This window comes from Camelina sativa, chromosome 12, assembly GCF_030686135.1.
Source record: "Camelina sativa cultivar CO46 ecotype springtype chromosome 12, ASM3068613v1".
In the NCBI taxonomy this organism is placed as follows: domain Eukaryota; kingdom Viridiplantae; phylum Streptophyta; class Magnoliopsida; order Brassicales; family Brassicaceae; genus Camelina; species Camelina sativa.
In genome coordinates this window covers 13,468,874-13,485,233 of record NC_141891.1, presented here as the reverse complement: position 1 = coordinate 13,485,233, position 16,360 = coordinate 13,468,874, and the positions used below count along the sequence as shown (strand labels likewise).

Below are 16,360 nucleotides of genomic sequence, written 5' to 3'. Positions count from 1 at the left end.
TATACATATATCACTATCGCAGATCAAAACATGAAAAAAACTATAAATAAATAAATAACGGGGTTCATTTATTCATTATTTTTAGAGTATACTAAACACAACTACACAAGACACAACACGAAGTTAACATTTTTAAAAGTTTTCGTATTACATGTTCTGTCAAAGTTCAAGACTTTGATCATTATTATTTCAACATTTACGGTAATAAATTATTAGTTTCCACTGGAAAGTTTGATTCTTCATCCACGTCGTATGAAGAAAAAACAGAGAAAAATGATGTTTACACTTTTCTTATAACTTCTTCTGTGGGCTGAGTAGGAGTTTGGGTTTCAGATCAATAGACCTGCTCATAAAGAAAACACGTTCAATTAGTGAGAAAAAAAAAAAATTCAATTTTGTTAGTTGGATGGTTCACTTACTTGTGAAGCTATTCCTCTGTAATTTCTTCTTTTACACTTGTTCCTAGCTTTTGTTCATCTTCTCCAACTTTCAAATTCGGACAATTCACAATCGTGCATTTCACCAGATTCGGGAGTTTAGCTCCAACGGTGGATAAAACAGGCAACTCAAGAAGCTGAAGCTTGTGAAGCTTCGATAATTCTCCTACTTCTACTTCAAACAACCTCTCCAGCTTATCACAGAACTTCACTCGTAGAATCTCAAGGTTATCAGGAATCTCGGAGAATAGCGATGTGATGCTTGGACAACAATCTATGCTTAGCTTCTTAAGGTTCTTGAAGATGAATCCTCCTTTGTTACTGTACAAGCTTTTTAGTAGTGGAAGATTTGATATCCAAAGATTCTCCAATGATGATGATGATGATGATTTCTCTTTCTCTTGTTGTTCATCTGATTCGAAGAGAACATTCATGTTCTTGCACCTCTCTACCCAACAACCTTTGACTAAGCTCATCTGAAACTCGTCGAAGATGGAAGATACGCTTCTAGATCCATTCTCTGTTATAGAGACATACTCTGCTTTGGCTATATACTCTGTACCAAGATTCATTGGTTTGTTGACATCAACGATATCTATACCCAAAGGAACTTCAGGATCAAGAACTCTGTATCTATCGCCTTGATGAACAAGTTTCTCTCCTTTTTCGTGAATGTCTTCAGCTACATTTGAGAACATAGAGCCATCTGAATTTGTTTCTAAACATTCCTTTATATCGCTCCACTCTTTTCGCTCTAAACAAAATGAATTCGCGAGAACAATGCGTTTTGAAGAATTGTAGATGCTCTGTTTTGGCAACTCTGGAAACGTCTTTAGTTTAGTCCCTGAGAGATTGATCTCGAGAAGATAAATCATATCCTCGAATGATCCTTCGATTTTCTCCAGTTCGGTGCAGCCCGAAACATCGAGGATCTCAAGATATGTCATCTTTCCAAGATTTGGAAGAGCCTTTAACTTGCAACAGTTTCTTATGATGAGCTCCTTGAGGTTAGATAGCTCTGAGATTTTGTCAGGTAACTCACCAAGATTTGTTTCCGAAAGATTGACTTTGTGGAGGTAAGACATCTTCCCAAAGGATCCATTTATCTTCTTCAACTTATTGCATCCACAAACGTCGAAAACCTCAAGGTGCGTCAGATTCTCAATGCTTGGAAGCTCTTCAATCTGAGAACAGTTCCTTAGTATAAGCTGATTGAGATTAACAACATCTGCGATCGTGTCAGCTAACTCTGGAAGTACTGTCTTTGAAAGATCAAGGATCCTAAGCTCTTTCTTCTCCTCTAAACACACTTCAAGCATCTCCACTAAGCTTGTAGCACCAGAGGCATCAAGAATCTGAAGATTAGTCAAGGGCTTAAGCTGTGGCAATCTCTTAAGCCTTGTGCAGTTACGTAGCAAGAGTCGTGTCAAGGATGGCATCGTGCTGAAGTCTTTCATATGAAATATCGGTAAGCGGATGATCTGAGTCTCTGAGAAGTCCAAGTGTTCGAGCTTCCGAAGATGAGCGAAGTTCTTGTTCTTTCCTTTATAGTCTTTCCAATCTTTAACTCTATCGAAGTAAGACTCGAGTTTTCGAGCTCCACGTATGTCGATAACTTCTAGCTTTTTTGTAGCTACGTTGAAGTTAGGCAGATCTTGTAGTTCAGAGCAGTTTCTTAGGATGAAGCAACGGAGCATTTTTAGGTTTTCGATTGTGGAAGGCGAAGATTTGATAGCAAGACCTGAAAGGTTAAGACTTTGAAGCTGACTCATTTTCTTGAAGAAATCATCAGGAATACTATTCAGAGAACTTGCACCAGAGACTTCAAGAACATGTAGGCCTTTAAGATCCGTAAGCTCATTGATGTTTTGGATAAGATCGCAGTCCCTGATCACGAGTACTCGGAGTTTATTAAGCTTAGATAAAGACAAAACAAGATCTTGGAACGTTGGCTCAAAGAGTACAACAACTTCAAGATCTTGCATCTCTGGTCTCTCAAAGAACTTTCCGGAAACTTCTCTACGTAAACGATTTCCGCAAGCGATAATCGTCGTGATGTTCTTCTGCTTAGATTGAATTGTTTGTATCATATCATCGATTAAGATGATTTTTCCAAGACCTTTTCTCTTGTCTCCTCCGTAAACTCTGTCGAATCCAAGACAAGATCTTCCAAAGAATCCACAATCTTGAAGGTCTAATAGATTGCTCATAGAAAACTCTGGAACCACCATGTTGTCTTCTTGTATCTTCAAGATTCCTCTATTCATAAACTCCATTAAAATGGAATGTCCTTCCTGGTAAGCTTTTTCAACCGACTTAACTGGATCAAAATACCCTTCAAGCATCCAGTGCACGATTAGGTCGCGGTAGTAAGCGCATCCAGAGTACTTGTAGAAGTCCAAGATATGCCAAAAGCAAGCAATGACTGGACGTGTGCTCGTCTCCTCAAGCTTTAACAGCTCGTAACTCAATCGCAAAACGGGATTGTAGCGGTTGCGTTCTATAGCGTTCTTTGAAGCAGCAGCTGCGTCTAATGACTCGGACGATAGAATCAGTTCTTCAATGATCCTTCTCTGTTTCGCAGAAAATGACTTGATGTTGTGTAAGGACTTGGCTAAAACAACGATCGCAGCTGGTAAGCCCTTGCTCTTGCTCAATATGCAAGACATCAAACTAGGTTTGTTGATCGTAAACATTTTAAGTAAGTTTTGAGAACCGCGGAGTAAGTTTCGTGACTCGTCTTCGGTAAGCGGAGTGACTTTGATCGTTATCGATTCTTTCTCCTCTCTTTCGTCTCTTCTTGTGATTAGAAGCTTAAGAGTTGAGTGTTCATTAAGAAACTCCCGGAGATTTAGGTCTTCCATTACATGGTTTTCAGTTGTCATACTTCCTTCATCATCCAAAATCAATAGAAGATTCTTCTTCTTGTTATTGCTCATCACATGCGTAACCTTCTCTTTCAAGCTCTCTAAAGAGTAATCAAGCTCATCAGGTTCTTCGCCTTCTTCAAACTCGTAAATTATCGATAACTGAGCAGCTAAGTTCTCGTAAAGGGACTTCACGTCTTCAATCCTTTTGTTCAGATGCAACCAAAGGACATTGTAATTAGAAGATCTTTCTTGGGTTACACGTTTGCTTACTTCTTTTGCAAGCCATGTCTTCCCTATACCAGCTTCACCGACGAGGAGAGTTCTTGAAGCGACACCGTCTGGTCCCAATGATTCCATTATCTTCTTAAGAATCTCTTCTCTGCTTATTTGATCTTTCTTCTCTCGATTGTCCATCTCTATAAAAATAGATTGGTATCTCCACTGTTTTTGTTTTTTTTTGCTTCTTTCTTTCTAGTTTTTCTTTGTTTTGTCTTGTCATCCTTCGTTGATGATTCACGTATTTATACTACTCTATCCATACTCGATAACTTCTATATCAATCTATAAAAGAATAATTTGTTTTCTTTTTCAGTTTAGATTATATTCTGTCAACAGGAAACGCTAAGTATAATTATGTACTATATTTCTTCCTAAAATTTCACCCTTATCTATTTCAGAGTAACAAGTATACTCACTTTTGTTTCTTTTTGGATCTGTGTGAAGTAACAATGACTTTTGGAATTGTTTACTACACAAGTAAAACTTTTCTTATGCGTCTATCACACACACAAAAAAAGTTACATAATCACTACATTTATTTGATACTCTTTGCTACGGTCCATATATTGCTCTCTAGTAGTGATTTTGTGATACACGTCTAGGAAAGTGAGGGTATAGATGTTTAACTTAACATATTGGGGAGAATATAGGTGCAACTTCTCTTAAGCTGAAAGGAAATTAATATTATAATACTGATTCATTACTTCTTTTAAAAGTGAAGTATTTTTTTGAAAGATCACTATATTCTTAGAGCAATGATCACATTTCATAACTTTTTTTTAATTATCATTTAAAAGAAATTTATCAAAAATGCCATGAACAGTGACCAACTTTCTCCTCGATGCCACTTCCAATTTTTACTTCTCCCGCCTGCCACACGGTCGCTACAGAAAGACTAGTTTACCCTCCGATTGATCTCTCGTTAAAAAATAAAGAAAACAATTTTAATTAAACAAAACAATATTTTAATCACTTCGTAGACTACACCCACCCCTTCGTCTTCTCTTCTCAGAACATCATCTACACCACTTCATAGAATTATCTTTCTTCTTCGTCTCCTCTTTGTCGCCGAACACCCAATGTCATGATGAACTTAATACAGTCACTCCTACGGCCGAATCCTCCGCCGCTTCCACCTCCAGCCGCCGAAGTCGGCGAGACAGAGGAACATCCTTCCGAACCCGACCCTTGGTATTTGAGATAACTTTTGCGTTTTTTATTTTACTTTTAAAGAAAATCCAAAAACCTAAGTTCTCGTCTTTCTCGTTTTAGTCTGCGTGGACCAGATTCCGTGAATTTAAGCGAGGTAGAGACAATGGCCGATACCGCCTCTTCCAGGTTTGTTTGTGTTTATTGTTTCGAATTCTCATAGCCGCCTATTTCGTTAAAATTTGGACGATAGACCAAATTGTTGAGAGACCTAATTGTAGATCCGTTTAATATTGTCCACCAAAGTTAGAAATTCGGACGATGGACCAAATGTTCGGGAGACCTATTTGTAGATCCGTTTAATCTTGTCCACCAAAGTTTGAAATTCGCCCGATAGACCAAATATTTGAGAGACCTATTTGTAGATCCGTTTAATCTTGTCCACCAACTGTTTTCATCAAGATAGACCATTGTCCACCTTCGCTTTTTTACATCAATCCGTCTTCTGACCTTTGGTCTATCCGTCTTCTTTTGTCACCCCACTGTTTTTATCATGATAGACCATGGTCCTCTTTGTCGTCTCGGCAGATCCGTCTTCCTGTTCTTTGTCTAACCGTATTTTCCTCTTTGTCGTTTCGGTCTACTCGTGGTAAACCTCACATTGTTTACATTATGCAGGTCTGCTGACAACGAAAGCGCCGAACGTGTAATACATATGGTGGACCAGACCAGACAGACAAGGTAGATGTCCACTATAAGATGGACCATTTCCAACTTTCTTATCTTTCTGTCCACCGTTAACTGTCCACCAAATTTACTTACGTTTCTCCTTATTATGCCTCCAATGCAGGTCTGATGACCACGATGGAACTGGGTCTGTTATGCCTCCTGAGGTGCAGTTTGTACCTGATGTCGTCACTGATGTGCCAATGGTGGACTAGACCAGACAGACAAGGTAGATGTCCACTTTAAGATGGACCATCTCCAATCTTCTATGCCATGAACATCTACTGTTACCTGTCCCCCAAATTTACTTACGTTCCTCCTTATTATGCCTCCAATGCAGGTCTGATGACCACGATGGAACTGGGTATGTTATGCCTCCGGAGGCGCAGTTTGTACCTGGTGTCGCCACTGATGTGCCAATGGTGGACCAGACCAAACAGACAAGGTAGATGTCCACTATAAGATGGACCATCTCCAATCTTCTAACCTTTCTGTCTACCGTTAACTGTCCACCAAATTTACTTACGTTGGTCCTTCTTATGCCTCCAATGCAGGTCTGATGCCTACGATGGAACTGGGTCTGTAATGCCTCCGGAGGAGCAGTTTGTACCTTGTGGTGACACTGACGGGCCAATGGTGGACCAGACCAGACAGACAAGGTAGATGTCCACTCTAAGATGGACCATTCCAACTTTATTATCTTGATGTCTACCGTTAACTTTCCACCAAATGTTTGATGAACATTGTTGTCTCTACCTCGCTTAACAGGATGGGTGAAGTGTTCGGGGACAATAGTAATCCCTTGCCTGCGGAAGCTACTCAAGATATTGACGTCTCCTTACTCCCTCCTAGGTTATTTGCGACTAATCGCTATCCTGCTAGAGGTCGCATCAATTCATACTCAAAGCCAGAGTATCTGCTGGACATTGTTGAAGTTTTCCAGGGAACTCCGGAGTTTCAATGGCTGAAAGCATCTCCCTTTGGACATCTGTTTCAACTACCGGTCCACAAGAGCTCACTGTCTGGTAAACTTGTCCACCAGATTCTCTGTCGGTCCCTTGTAACCCGTAAGCTACACGAAATGTGGTTTGTTTTTGGCGGACAACCTATTCGGTTTTCCCTCCGTGAGTTTGGTCTCCTCACAGGCCTGAAATGTACCTTACCCTTCTGAGTTAGAGATGAAAAAGTTGCAAACACCAGACGAAGGCTGTCAGCCTTACTGGTATACTCTGGTTGGTCCAAAAGACTCGTACTCAATCCGTGACATTGTTTACATGTTGAAGCGGGATAAGTTGCTGCCGCAAGAAAAAAGAATGGACGGCCAACGTAGGATATGGCTTGCACTCATTGTTATAGTAGAAGGTATACTTGTTTGCGACTCCTCAAAGGTTAGAGCATCAAAGGAAGTAGCAGAGATGCTGAAAGACTTGCAGGCCTTTGTCAACTACCCATGGGGAAGAAAATCCTTTGAACGGACGATAGAGACGGTTATGGTTGGCAAATTCAACCGCACTCCTGATGTCTTACTCAAAAAGCTGATGCGGTCCCATACTGCCACACATGGCTTCACCCTTTCTTTCCAGTTGTTGATCTTAAATGCTATCCCCATGTTGGAGACTTATCTTCCTGACGCTGATGATGAGCTCAATTTTACGGACCGCTCTGTTCAACATCTTACAAAGCTGAGGTCATTCCACAATTCTAACATCCTCAAAACAGAAATGGCAACAACTGTAAGTTCTACTGTATTTTTTACACACAGAACAAAAAGTTAGATCCTGGATTTATGTCATCTCATTTTTACTTTTTCATAAACAGCTTGAAGTTGAATGGATTATGCACTCAAACGACGCAGTAGACAAAATGGCAATTTCTTGGAATGACGAGGTGGAAGATCAGCGAGTTGATTACATTTGCCAAAAAATCAAGCACGGCCACGAGTTTAAGCTGGATGTCTGGCACGGAGGACTGGTGACTCTCCCACTTATGGGTATAGTACACGATGGACCTAGCCAGCCGGTGCAACTACCTTCAAAAGCGGCAACTAAGTCTACTATTCCGAAAACAAAGGCAAACGGAAACCGAGTGCGTCTGTGGGAGAAGAAAATGTTCCTCTTCATTCTTACACTGCAAATGAACTTCTACTTGAGGTTGACCGGAGAAACAATGAACACTTATCCAAAATTCAGCAGATGTGGGCTGTTGAGAAAAGTCTCTTAAAGGTCGAGATTTATGATGATATACTCAGTACTTTGCAAAGAAAAGGGGTTTTCTGTAACTCACCACCTACCAATGATCCAAACTCGGTGGACAAGTTCAACCACTCAAGATGGGATAGTTACGGGATGGACATCTAAAACATTATCACAAATATCAACAACAAGAACGAAGACGCAGAGGTTAGCAAATAGGGATATAGTACATCTAGTAACTATATGTTCTTACCGCTTTTTACTCTCCATGCCTAACTTGTATTAACATGCTCTGCCATCGTTAATTAGGAGGGAAATGATGGACTAAATGAAGACGCTCACATTCAAGATAATGTTGATCTGGGCAACTCCTCTACGGATGAGGTTTAACATAATAACAAATGCATTATCTTTCTTATTTAACATATTTACACCCTAAATCCAGTACAATTATCTACTCATCAGGAGAAAGCTGCATCAGCTGATGAGGAGGACAACGCAACGGAATCACTAGTTCCGGATCAATATGAGGTAGTTGTTCTCTTGTTCTTTCTTTGACCTGATGGACGAGTTTAGAAATGTTGCATTTCTTCCTCGTTTTCGACAGGACTCTGACTGGACACCTGATTGGACACCTGATGATCAGCCTGAGAAGCAGGTACTTTCTAACCAACCCGGTGATACACATGAGCCACCACACATCGACATAGTGAATCAGGTAAATATTAAATGGACAAATATTGCTGTTAAACAAAACTTGTCCACTCATGTACTTATGTCCACCGGGTTTTAAGGAGCATGATACGATTGACTCTTCCGGGGACGAGGAAACACACATGTCCCGCGGTGACCATTCTGAAGCTGAGGAAGAGATTGTCTCTCAGCAGGAGGACATTAATGCAGCTAATGGACATGTAGATGGAGATGCAGATGGAGATGCTAGTGGAGATACAGATGGACATGCAGATGAAGATGCAGATGGAGATGGACAGGCTTTACATGTATGTCATAATGAAACCAATGCATCTGTTGTTGAGGTATGATTGATGGACATTAAATTATTAATGTGTATCATATTTACCTTGCTGCCTTCCTGATGGCAATGGAATTTTACAGGTACCCACCAAAGCTAGTAGGAAACGTCGTAACCCTATTGCCGACCAATATCTTACTCCACTCCCGCCGAAAAGAAGTAGGACAGTTCCTAGGCGTTATGGACAGTGTTCTACTACCCCGAGGGGACAGCAAGCATCAAAATCAAGCTCAGATGAGGATGTTGTCCTTCCTCTTAAACCCGTCAGACCATCAGTACAGCGGAAGTTTTTCGCTCAGCTAAAAGCATACGCCAAAAAGTACTGTCCACCCTCGTTCCTTATTTGTCTACCTTTCCCATATGTCTATATTAGACAAATTCTAAATATGGACATGATCATATTTTGCAGAGAGTACAATATTGATGGTATCAATGTCAAGCGCAGTTTCTTCAAAGAGTTATACACGCCAAAACACTGGGTGGATACACCTGTAAGTTACTTCCGACCTTTCAAAGAGTTTGGGATCATTTATATTTATATTAGTAATGGAGAAATAAGTGATTATTACAGCACATGGAAGCAATGCTCAGCCTTATCTGGAGGCGTGACGGGGATAAGTTTCGGGAGTCCAGAGTAGCTGTCCTTGACACATGGATCTCCAGCATGTTAACCACTGACTTAAGGCGTTACCAGAATTGCAAACATAAGGATATCTTCGCCTGGAGCAGCATTATTAAAAATTATGTTAGAGGGGATGTCCATAACCGATCGGACAGACTGGCATGGTACACTGACGTGGATACAGTCTACGTACCTATGAATTGGGGGAAACGCCACTGGGTCGCAGTAGCTATTAACCTGAAAAAGTCCCATGTCTATGTCCTTGATCCGTTAATTGTCAACAATGGTCCGAAGAAGGTCCCTCGCCTTATGAAGCCTTTCATGGATTTGCTCCCAGTCATTGTCAAGACTTTGGTCGACCAAGAGACGACGGACATCCCTCTACCACACGTCTTTAGTATGTCGAGGTTAGAGAATGTTTACCAGAATGAAAGGACCGGCGACTGTAGTCCTCTCACCTGTAAGTTCATCGAGCTACATGCCCAAGGAGTACTGCCGGATCCGGATTCCCTTACCGAAGAACTGGTGGACCAAATTCGGATGTCTTACGCTGTAGATGTCTACCAGGAGTTTGTTGTCTCCTTATAAGACAACAAATCTTTTGTTTCCTTTCCTAATGATAATATCTATTACCTTTCCCTACCTTTTGTACTATTCGTACTTCATTGTCCTTTTGTTACTTATTTTAATTAGGACCCGGATATTTATGTGAACAAGTAGGTGGAAACCCAATGTAGGCGTGTCTCTTTCTTTATGTTCACGTGGGGGTGATACCTATTTTATCTCTTCTCTATGCTTTCTACAGTTGCGGCACATCACTGAAGTGTTTGTTGCGTGTTCACAGTTTAACATCTGACAGTCCCTTTTTAATATTTAAAAATCAAACGAATATTATTTTGTCCAATATACCCTTAATAATTGTCATTAAAAGGGGAACATCTCCCTTCTATACCACCATGACCCTTTTACGAATTCTTTCGCCTTCTTTTCTTGAAACTCACCAAAATTGATTAGAAAAAAATGGGTCAGTATAGTTATTCTCAACCTTCATCTTCTTCCGAGTCATCTAATGGGTTTCAGTTTCAACCCTCGGCTATTCGGTCTCCTCCATCTCCTTCATCTGCTTCGTCTATTCGGTCTCGAAGTTATGGAGATCCTACCTATGGCATACCTAAGAAGTGCATTTGTGGTAGTCATCTTAAAACGGGAACTAGAACCGAGGAACCAGGCATTGGACGTATTGTCTATGAATGCAAAAGGAGTGGTGTAAGTTTTTAACTTTTTCAAATATTATACTTGAGATCTCCATCTCTCACTCTTAATTTTGTCCATTCCCACTTTATGAACCCTAATCCAACTTCTTCTTCTCGCAAGACTGGTGGACATCATTACAGCAAGTGGTGGGACAAGGCTATTATGGAGGAGATACACGACATCAAGGCAAGCTTCTCGGAGATAGATGACCGTATGCTGCGGTTCATAACTTACATAGATGAGGGTGAAAGATGTGACCCTCGCTCAGTCCTGACTCGTGTCAAGGCTAATGCCGAACAGATTGACATCCTCCAGGAGATGGTAGCAGAGTTAAGTGCTGGGTACATGGACTTCAGGTCTCATGTTCAGTGATTCCCACCTCCTACCACACACCCAAAACGCAACCGGCCAACATATGCTTTTGTCTTCTACACTTTCATTTATGTCCTTGTCCTTTCCCTCGCAGTTTAGTTTTCCATTAACAAATTTGGAAACTGAGTATCTCTGGCGAATATGTCCATCCAATGCGGTGGACATGAAACTATGTCTTTTGTTGTCTCCCCCGACTATGTCTATCCTTTTGTTTTACTCGCAATATTGTATTGCTGAGCGGTTTTAGTACTCGAGGGACATGTATTCGAGTTTTTAATTGTCTATTTGTAATCTGGTTGCAACTAATGTAGGTGTTTAGCTCTTTTATCTGTGGGATTTTTACACAAGTTAATGGTGGTAGACATTCTAATCCAATAGACATTCTATGCCGATAGACACAAAAAAACGAGACAAAGTCACTTAGGAATAAAACCGACTAACTTACAATACCAATAGACATAATAAACCCGATAGACATTACAATAATTTTCCGATGGAAGACATAAATTCAAAAGATATTACTAACGATAGACATCATAAAGACATTACAATACCGATAGACATAATAAACCCGATAGACATTACAAAGTCAATAGACATTACAATATAATTCCGATGGAAGACATAAAACCAAAAGACATTACTAACGATAGACATAATAAAGACATTACAAATGGAATAGCAATTAATAGTTCGACTTGTCTACCGAGGCTAAAAGTAGACATAATACAACCGATAGACAATAACAAACAGACCCTTCCAACCTAAGATACAAAAAGGAGTAATGCCAGCTTACATTCATAGAAGCCCACCTGCAAAATAGTTGAGTAGCCTCTGTTGAACAATCAACAATGTTTCAGTCTCTAAAAGGTAATACCCATCCCAAACACAAACACGAGATACCATCTACAAAAAACATCCCTACTTTGGAACCTTTCCTTCAAATCAACTGCGAGCAGGTTTTCCTATTTTGTCCCACTCCAAAACATCTTCCACACTTGCTTGGTGTCTTCCTCTTTTTCCTCTATTTACATAAAAAATGTTGTCATTAGATCACTTAAAAAAAAAACACAGACAAAGTTATCACTCATCAGAAACTTACTTTATGTTTTTCACCTTGTGACGATATCCTTTTCTTCTTCGGCCTCCCACCACTGCGTTTTGTTCGAGGTTGATCAACAGCCTCTTCAGTTACAGCCTCTGGAATATCACTATCCCTTTCTTTTGGTACTGGCATAATTATTTGTGAATATTTTTTCCTCCACGGCTCAACAAAGTAGAATTCCCCAGTGAGGCTGTAAATATCAATTTGCAGCACTCCTCTCGCAGCTAAAGCGTGACAACAAGACACCTTTAATACATCAAAGACACGACAAGTGCAAGTTTTATTCTGCAAGTCCACCGTGAAAGCAAGGCCGCGTCCATCATTGACTTGGTAAATCCACTCGCTGGCTGATAGCACCCGGCAGTCGACCGCTTTTTCCAGGTGATCAATCAGTATTTCTTCTATTTCCGGGGTGCATCGTGTTTTGGTTTTATTTTTCATTGTCCTCCTACAATAAAACCACCTCATCAACATAGCTCGTATGAACTCCACCATCGATACAATCGGGTAATCAACAGTAGTTTGCATTACTGCATTCAGCGACTCAGAAATGTTGCTACTCATTATATTGTAACGATCTCCGGGGAAGTGAGAAAGTGTCCAGTGTGGTAGTCCAATTTCTGTGAGATACGTAGCACACGCAGGTCTACGATTCTCTATTTCTCTCCACCAGTAACGGAAATCGCCAACTGTATATGCCCTTGAAGCTTTAGAAACAACTGTAGCCAAACCTTCACAATGAAAGTTGTGCTTCACATTTCTAAATAAATGAACAGAACATGCCCCATGCTGCGCCAAAGGATACACTCTACGTAGGCCTGCATATATTGATGCATGTCTGTCAGAGACAAAGACTAAGCCTTCTTCATCTAGTACAAATTTTTTCAGATTTTCAAAGAACCAAACCCATCCTCCTTCATTTTCCCCATCAACAACTCCAAATGCCAAGGGGAAAATTTGCATATTTCCATCTTGTCCACTCGCTGCAACCAAGCAACCTTTATACTTCCCTTTCATTGCAGTGCCATCAATTACAACCACTTTCCTCAAATATTGATAACCAGCTACGCAAGCACCGAAAGCAAAAAACAGGTACTTGAACAATGCGTTCCCTTTTTTGTCCACCGTATTGTGCATTGCAGTCAACGTCCCTGGGTTCGTTGACTTCAGTAGGTGCAAGTATGTCGATAGAAACCGATAATTGTCTTCTTCATTCCCTCTGGCTTGCTCCATGGCCAGCTCTTTCGCATTCCAAGCCTTCGTATACGAAATTGTCACGTGTAATTCAGACAAAACAATATTAGGGAGCTCGCATGCTCTTGGTCCTTTCTTGCCATTTGCGAATTTGGCCTTTAGCAAATCTGCCAATATTTTAGCAGTTGCTTTCTCTCCATATCTCGACCTTGCCCCGACATCACAACTGTGCTTCAATGTTAATGTCTTTATTTCCAAGTTAGACGAATTGGCATGGGTTGTTGCATACACTCTCCAGCCACAGTTCTTGTCTACGCAATTCGCTATAACTCTGCCTGGATCAGACTTACTTATCCGGAAACTAAACAGCCTTGTTATCGCATATAGGGACAGCATTTTATGCATCTCCTTTTTGTTTGCAAATATTCGCCCCACATAAAGACCGTCCCTCGCCATTTTAAGATCCATATTCCTTTCTTCCTCTGGGGCTCCTCTCATATTGTCATGCACTGGAGGAGCATCATTCAGTAGATGAGGATCGTCTTCCCTTATTATTGCTCTATTACTCCGTAAATAGTCCATCTCCATGATCCTCCGTTCACTAACGCCCAACCCAGAGTCCATCTCCTCCAAGCCACTGCCGATAAATTCAGAAGGTTGCCCTACAGCATTGTCACGCACTGGTGGTGCATCATCCATCCCTGTAGTAACACCACGTAAAATGTCCTCAAAAGGCACTGGTGGTCCGTAATCTATCACCGCTGGATTGTGTGGCACTATTTCCATCCCGGTAGTATGAATCACATCATTACGTTTAACGCCCTCGTTCGGCAACTCCTCATCTAGCTCTATTCCTAACCCAAAACCAATGGGATCCATTGTCCTCTCCACCCTACCCTTGTAAGGATCCCATTCTGGTGGATATTCTTTGTTAATCCGTTCTGACCACTCGTCAAAATCATAGTCTTCCGAGTCTTCGATACATGGCAATTCTTCGAAGGTACCCGATGGACCACTTCCCGCTCCGTATCCTTTCTCGACTGCAACGACTTTTCTCTTCCCATGCTTATCACCTGCTTCTGATTCCTTGTGCCCCATCTCCGCATGATGGCTATCTTCAAAATTTTTCAGACATTCTAACAACAATTCATCGGGGACTTCTCCGCGAGATGGACATACACTGTTTTCAAAGGCTGGGGTAGACAACCCATTAGCATCTCCATTATGTCCACAGTCAGTAGACAAAAAAAGATCTCCAGCAGATGCCATATCGTCTTGTCCATCTGGTTCTACCAACATTCCAGTCGTGTTTATCTTCGGACCGGTGGACAAAATATTATGTCCTCCCTCGTCGGTCTCGTTCTTCTTCAGGGAAACATACAAATACAGTCCACCACACTCTTCATTCTTCACTTTACACTGTTGAAACTCAACATCACTGTCTACTGAAACTGGAGGCATCTTACCTTGTGTAAAGACAATTGTGTCTCCTGGGTGCCAAAAGCTTAACTCAATGTTGCTTTCCTCTTCTTCGACACCCAAAACCTCTGCAATCTTGGCCTTGATCCCCGCAAACGTTGTATCTTTCTCGATAGACAAATATCTTGCCATTTGTCCATGACGGACAGAAAACTTCCACACACCAATGTCTGAACATGTCCACTCACCCAGCAGGAGACACACTCTCTCGTACATCTGCATCATTAATGGAAAGAGAATCATGTTTTAACACAATCAATGCAAGTTAATTTGCAGTTGGCCAGATTTAATGCAAGAACACCATTTTAGGATAACCGACCATATTAAATGCAAGAAGGTTACATACCGACACTTTTCCGACAACCAATTCCACCTTCTTTCACCTACCCTCTTCTTCAGATCTGTTTGAGATTAGGAAAGTGGAAAGCTTAGTTTTAGAAAGAGAAAGGCAGCATTAACTACAGAAAACTCCTTTTACTACAATATAATCTCGTAAAATTTCTGTCCATCTTGCAATTAATGCAGGTCTTTTCATCATTAATGTCGCCGATTTTGAATTCCCCCGCCACTACTTTTCCTCAATTTTACGAGATTTAACGAGAGGATAAAATGGTCTTTTCGTCCTCTCCTTACTCCACAATAATGGCATTTTAGAAGAGAAAATAAGAAAATGGCATTTAGGAGAAATTTTTGAATGAAAGTGGCATAATTGACCAAAATCCCATCATTTAAATCCAAATTTTTTGAAAATTACTACTACAACTTGTAGGTATATGAAGAGTTTCTAAAAATTTAGAAACGAAATTACATGATTTATGAACTCTTATTAAATTTGTAGTCTCTAAAAACTGAAAGTTTGTGATATGTGTAAGGCAGAACAACAACAACACGGCATTTGTTGTTATGCTGGTGAAAACCACGACCTCTTGTTGAATAGTTTCCTCTACCTCTGTATCCACCACGTCCACCTCTGTTGTTGTTGTTCGAACCCCCACCTCTATCATAGTGTTGTTGTTTCTCAGCTTGGAACGCAAGGTGTGGCACGACAGCAGGAACTGATGAGTAAGCCTTTAGTTTGTCATCAAAGACAATGACTTTGAAGACAACATCTTCATAACAGGGAGGAGGAATCGAATCCATAGAGTGTTCAATCACAATGGCTACAGTTTCGTATTCTTTACCAAGACCAAAGAGTAAGCCATGGATTTTCTCAAGATCACTCATTGGGAAGCCTATTGAGTCAAGCTGGTCAAACACTTGTTTGAGTTCACTAAGATAATCCTCCATAAATCTACCAGACTTAAGACAGGCACGTAACTTGTTCTGCAGTTCAAACTTTCTAGAGGTAGACACCCTATTAAACTTCTTAGCAAGAGCAGACCATACCTCTTGAGCAGACTGCAGACCATAAACAACTCTAATGGCTGCTTCAGAGAGAGATCCCAATATCCAAGCTATGACCAGTTGGTCATTGCGAATCCATTTCGAAAACTCCGGGTTGGGTTCTTCTGTAACACCGTCGGTACTAGTAACCGATCTTGTTGACGCTGGACGAGGTATCGACCTATTAACGTAACCAAGCAGCATTTGAGGAGACAAGAAGGACTCGAACTGAGTTTTCCATTGGAGGTAGTTGGACTCTGTTAGC

General features: G+C 40.8%; 1 protein-coding gene and 1 pseudogene across 2 annotated transcripts; both read right to left on the bottom strand.

The window, feature by feature from the left end:
* Positions 1 to 108: 108 nt before the first annotated feature.
* Positions 109 to 3,795, bottom strand: LOC104731665 (putative disease resistance protein At4g19050 pseudogene; annotated as a pseudogene). The gene is made up of 2 exons (XR_015575414.1): positions 420 to 3,795; positions 109 to 343 (listed from the first exon to the last, which is right to left on the bottom strand). The product of XR_015575414.1 is annotated as a putative disease resistance protein At4g19050 pseudogene (transcript).
* Positions 3,796 to 12,024: 8,229 nt separating this feature from the next.
* Positions 12,025 to 14,934, bottom strand: LOC147930485 (uncharacterized). The gene has a single exon (XM_087476891.1). It carries the CDS (start codon positions 14,932 to 14,934, stop codon positions 12,025 to 12,027), a length of 2,910 nt encoding a protein of 969 aa, XP_087333017.1.
* Between the last annotated feature and the right edge of the window lie 1,426 nt (positions 14,935 to 16,360).

Coding starts and splice junctions, on each gene's coding strand:
- LOC147930485 (XM_087476891.1), bottom strand. CDS start 14,934: ATGCAGATGTACGAGAGAGTGTGTCTCCTGCTGGGTGAGTGGACATGT.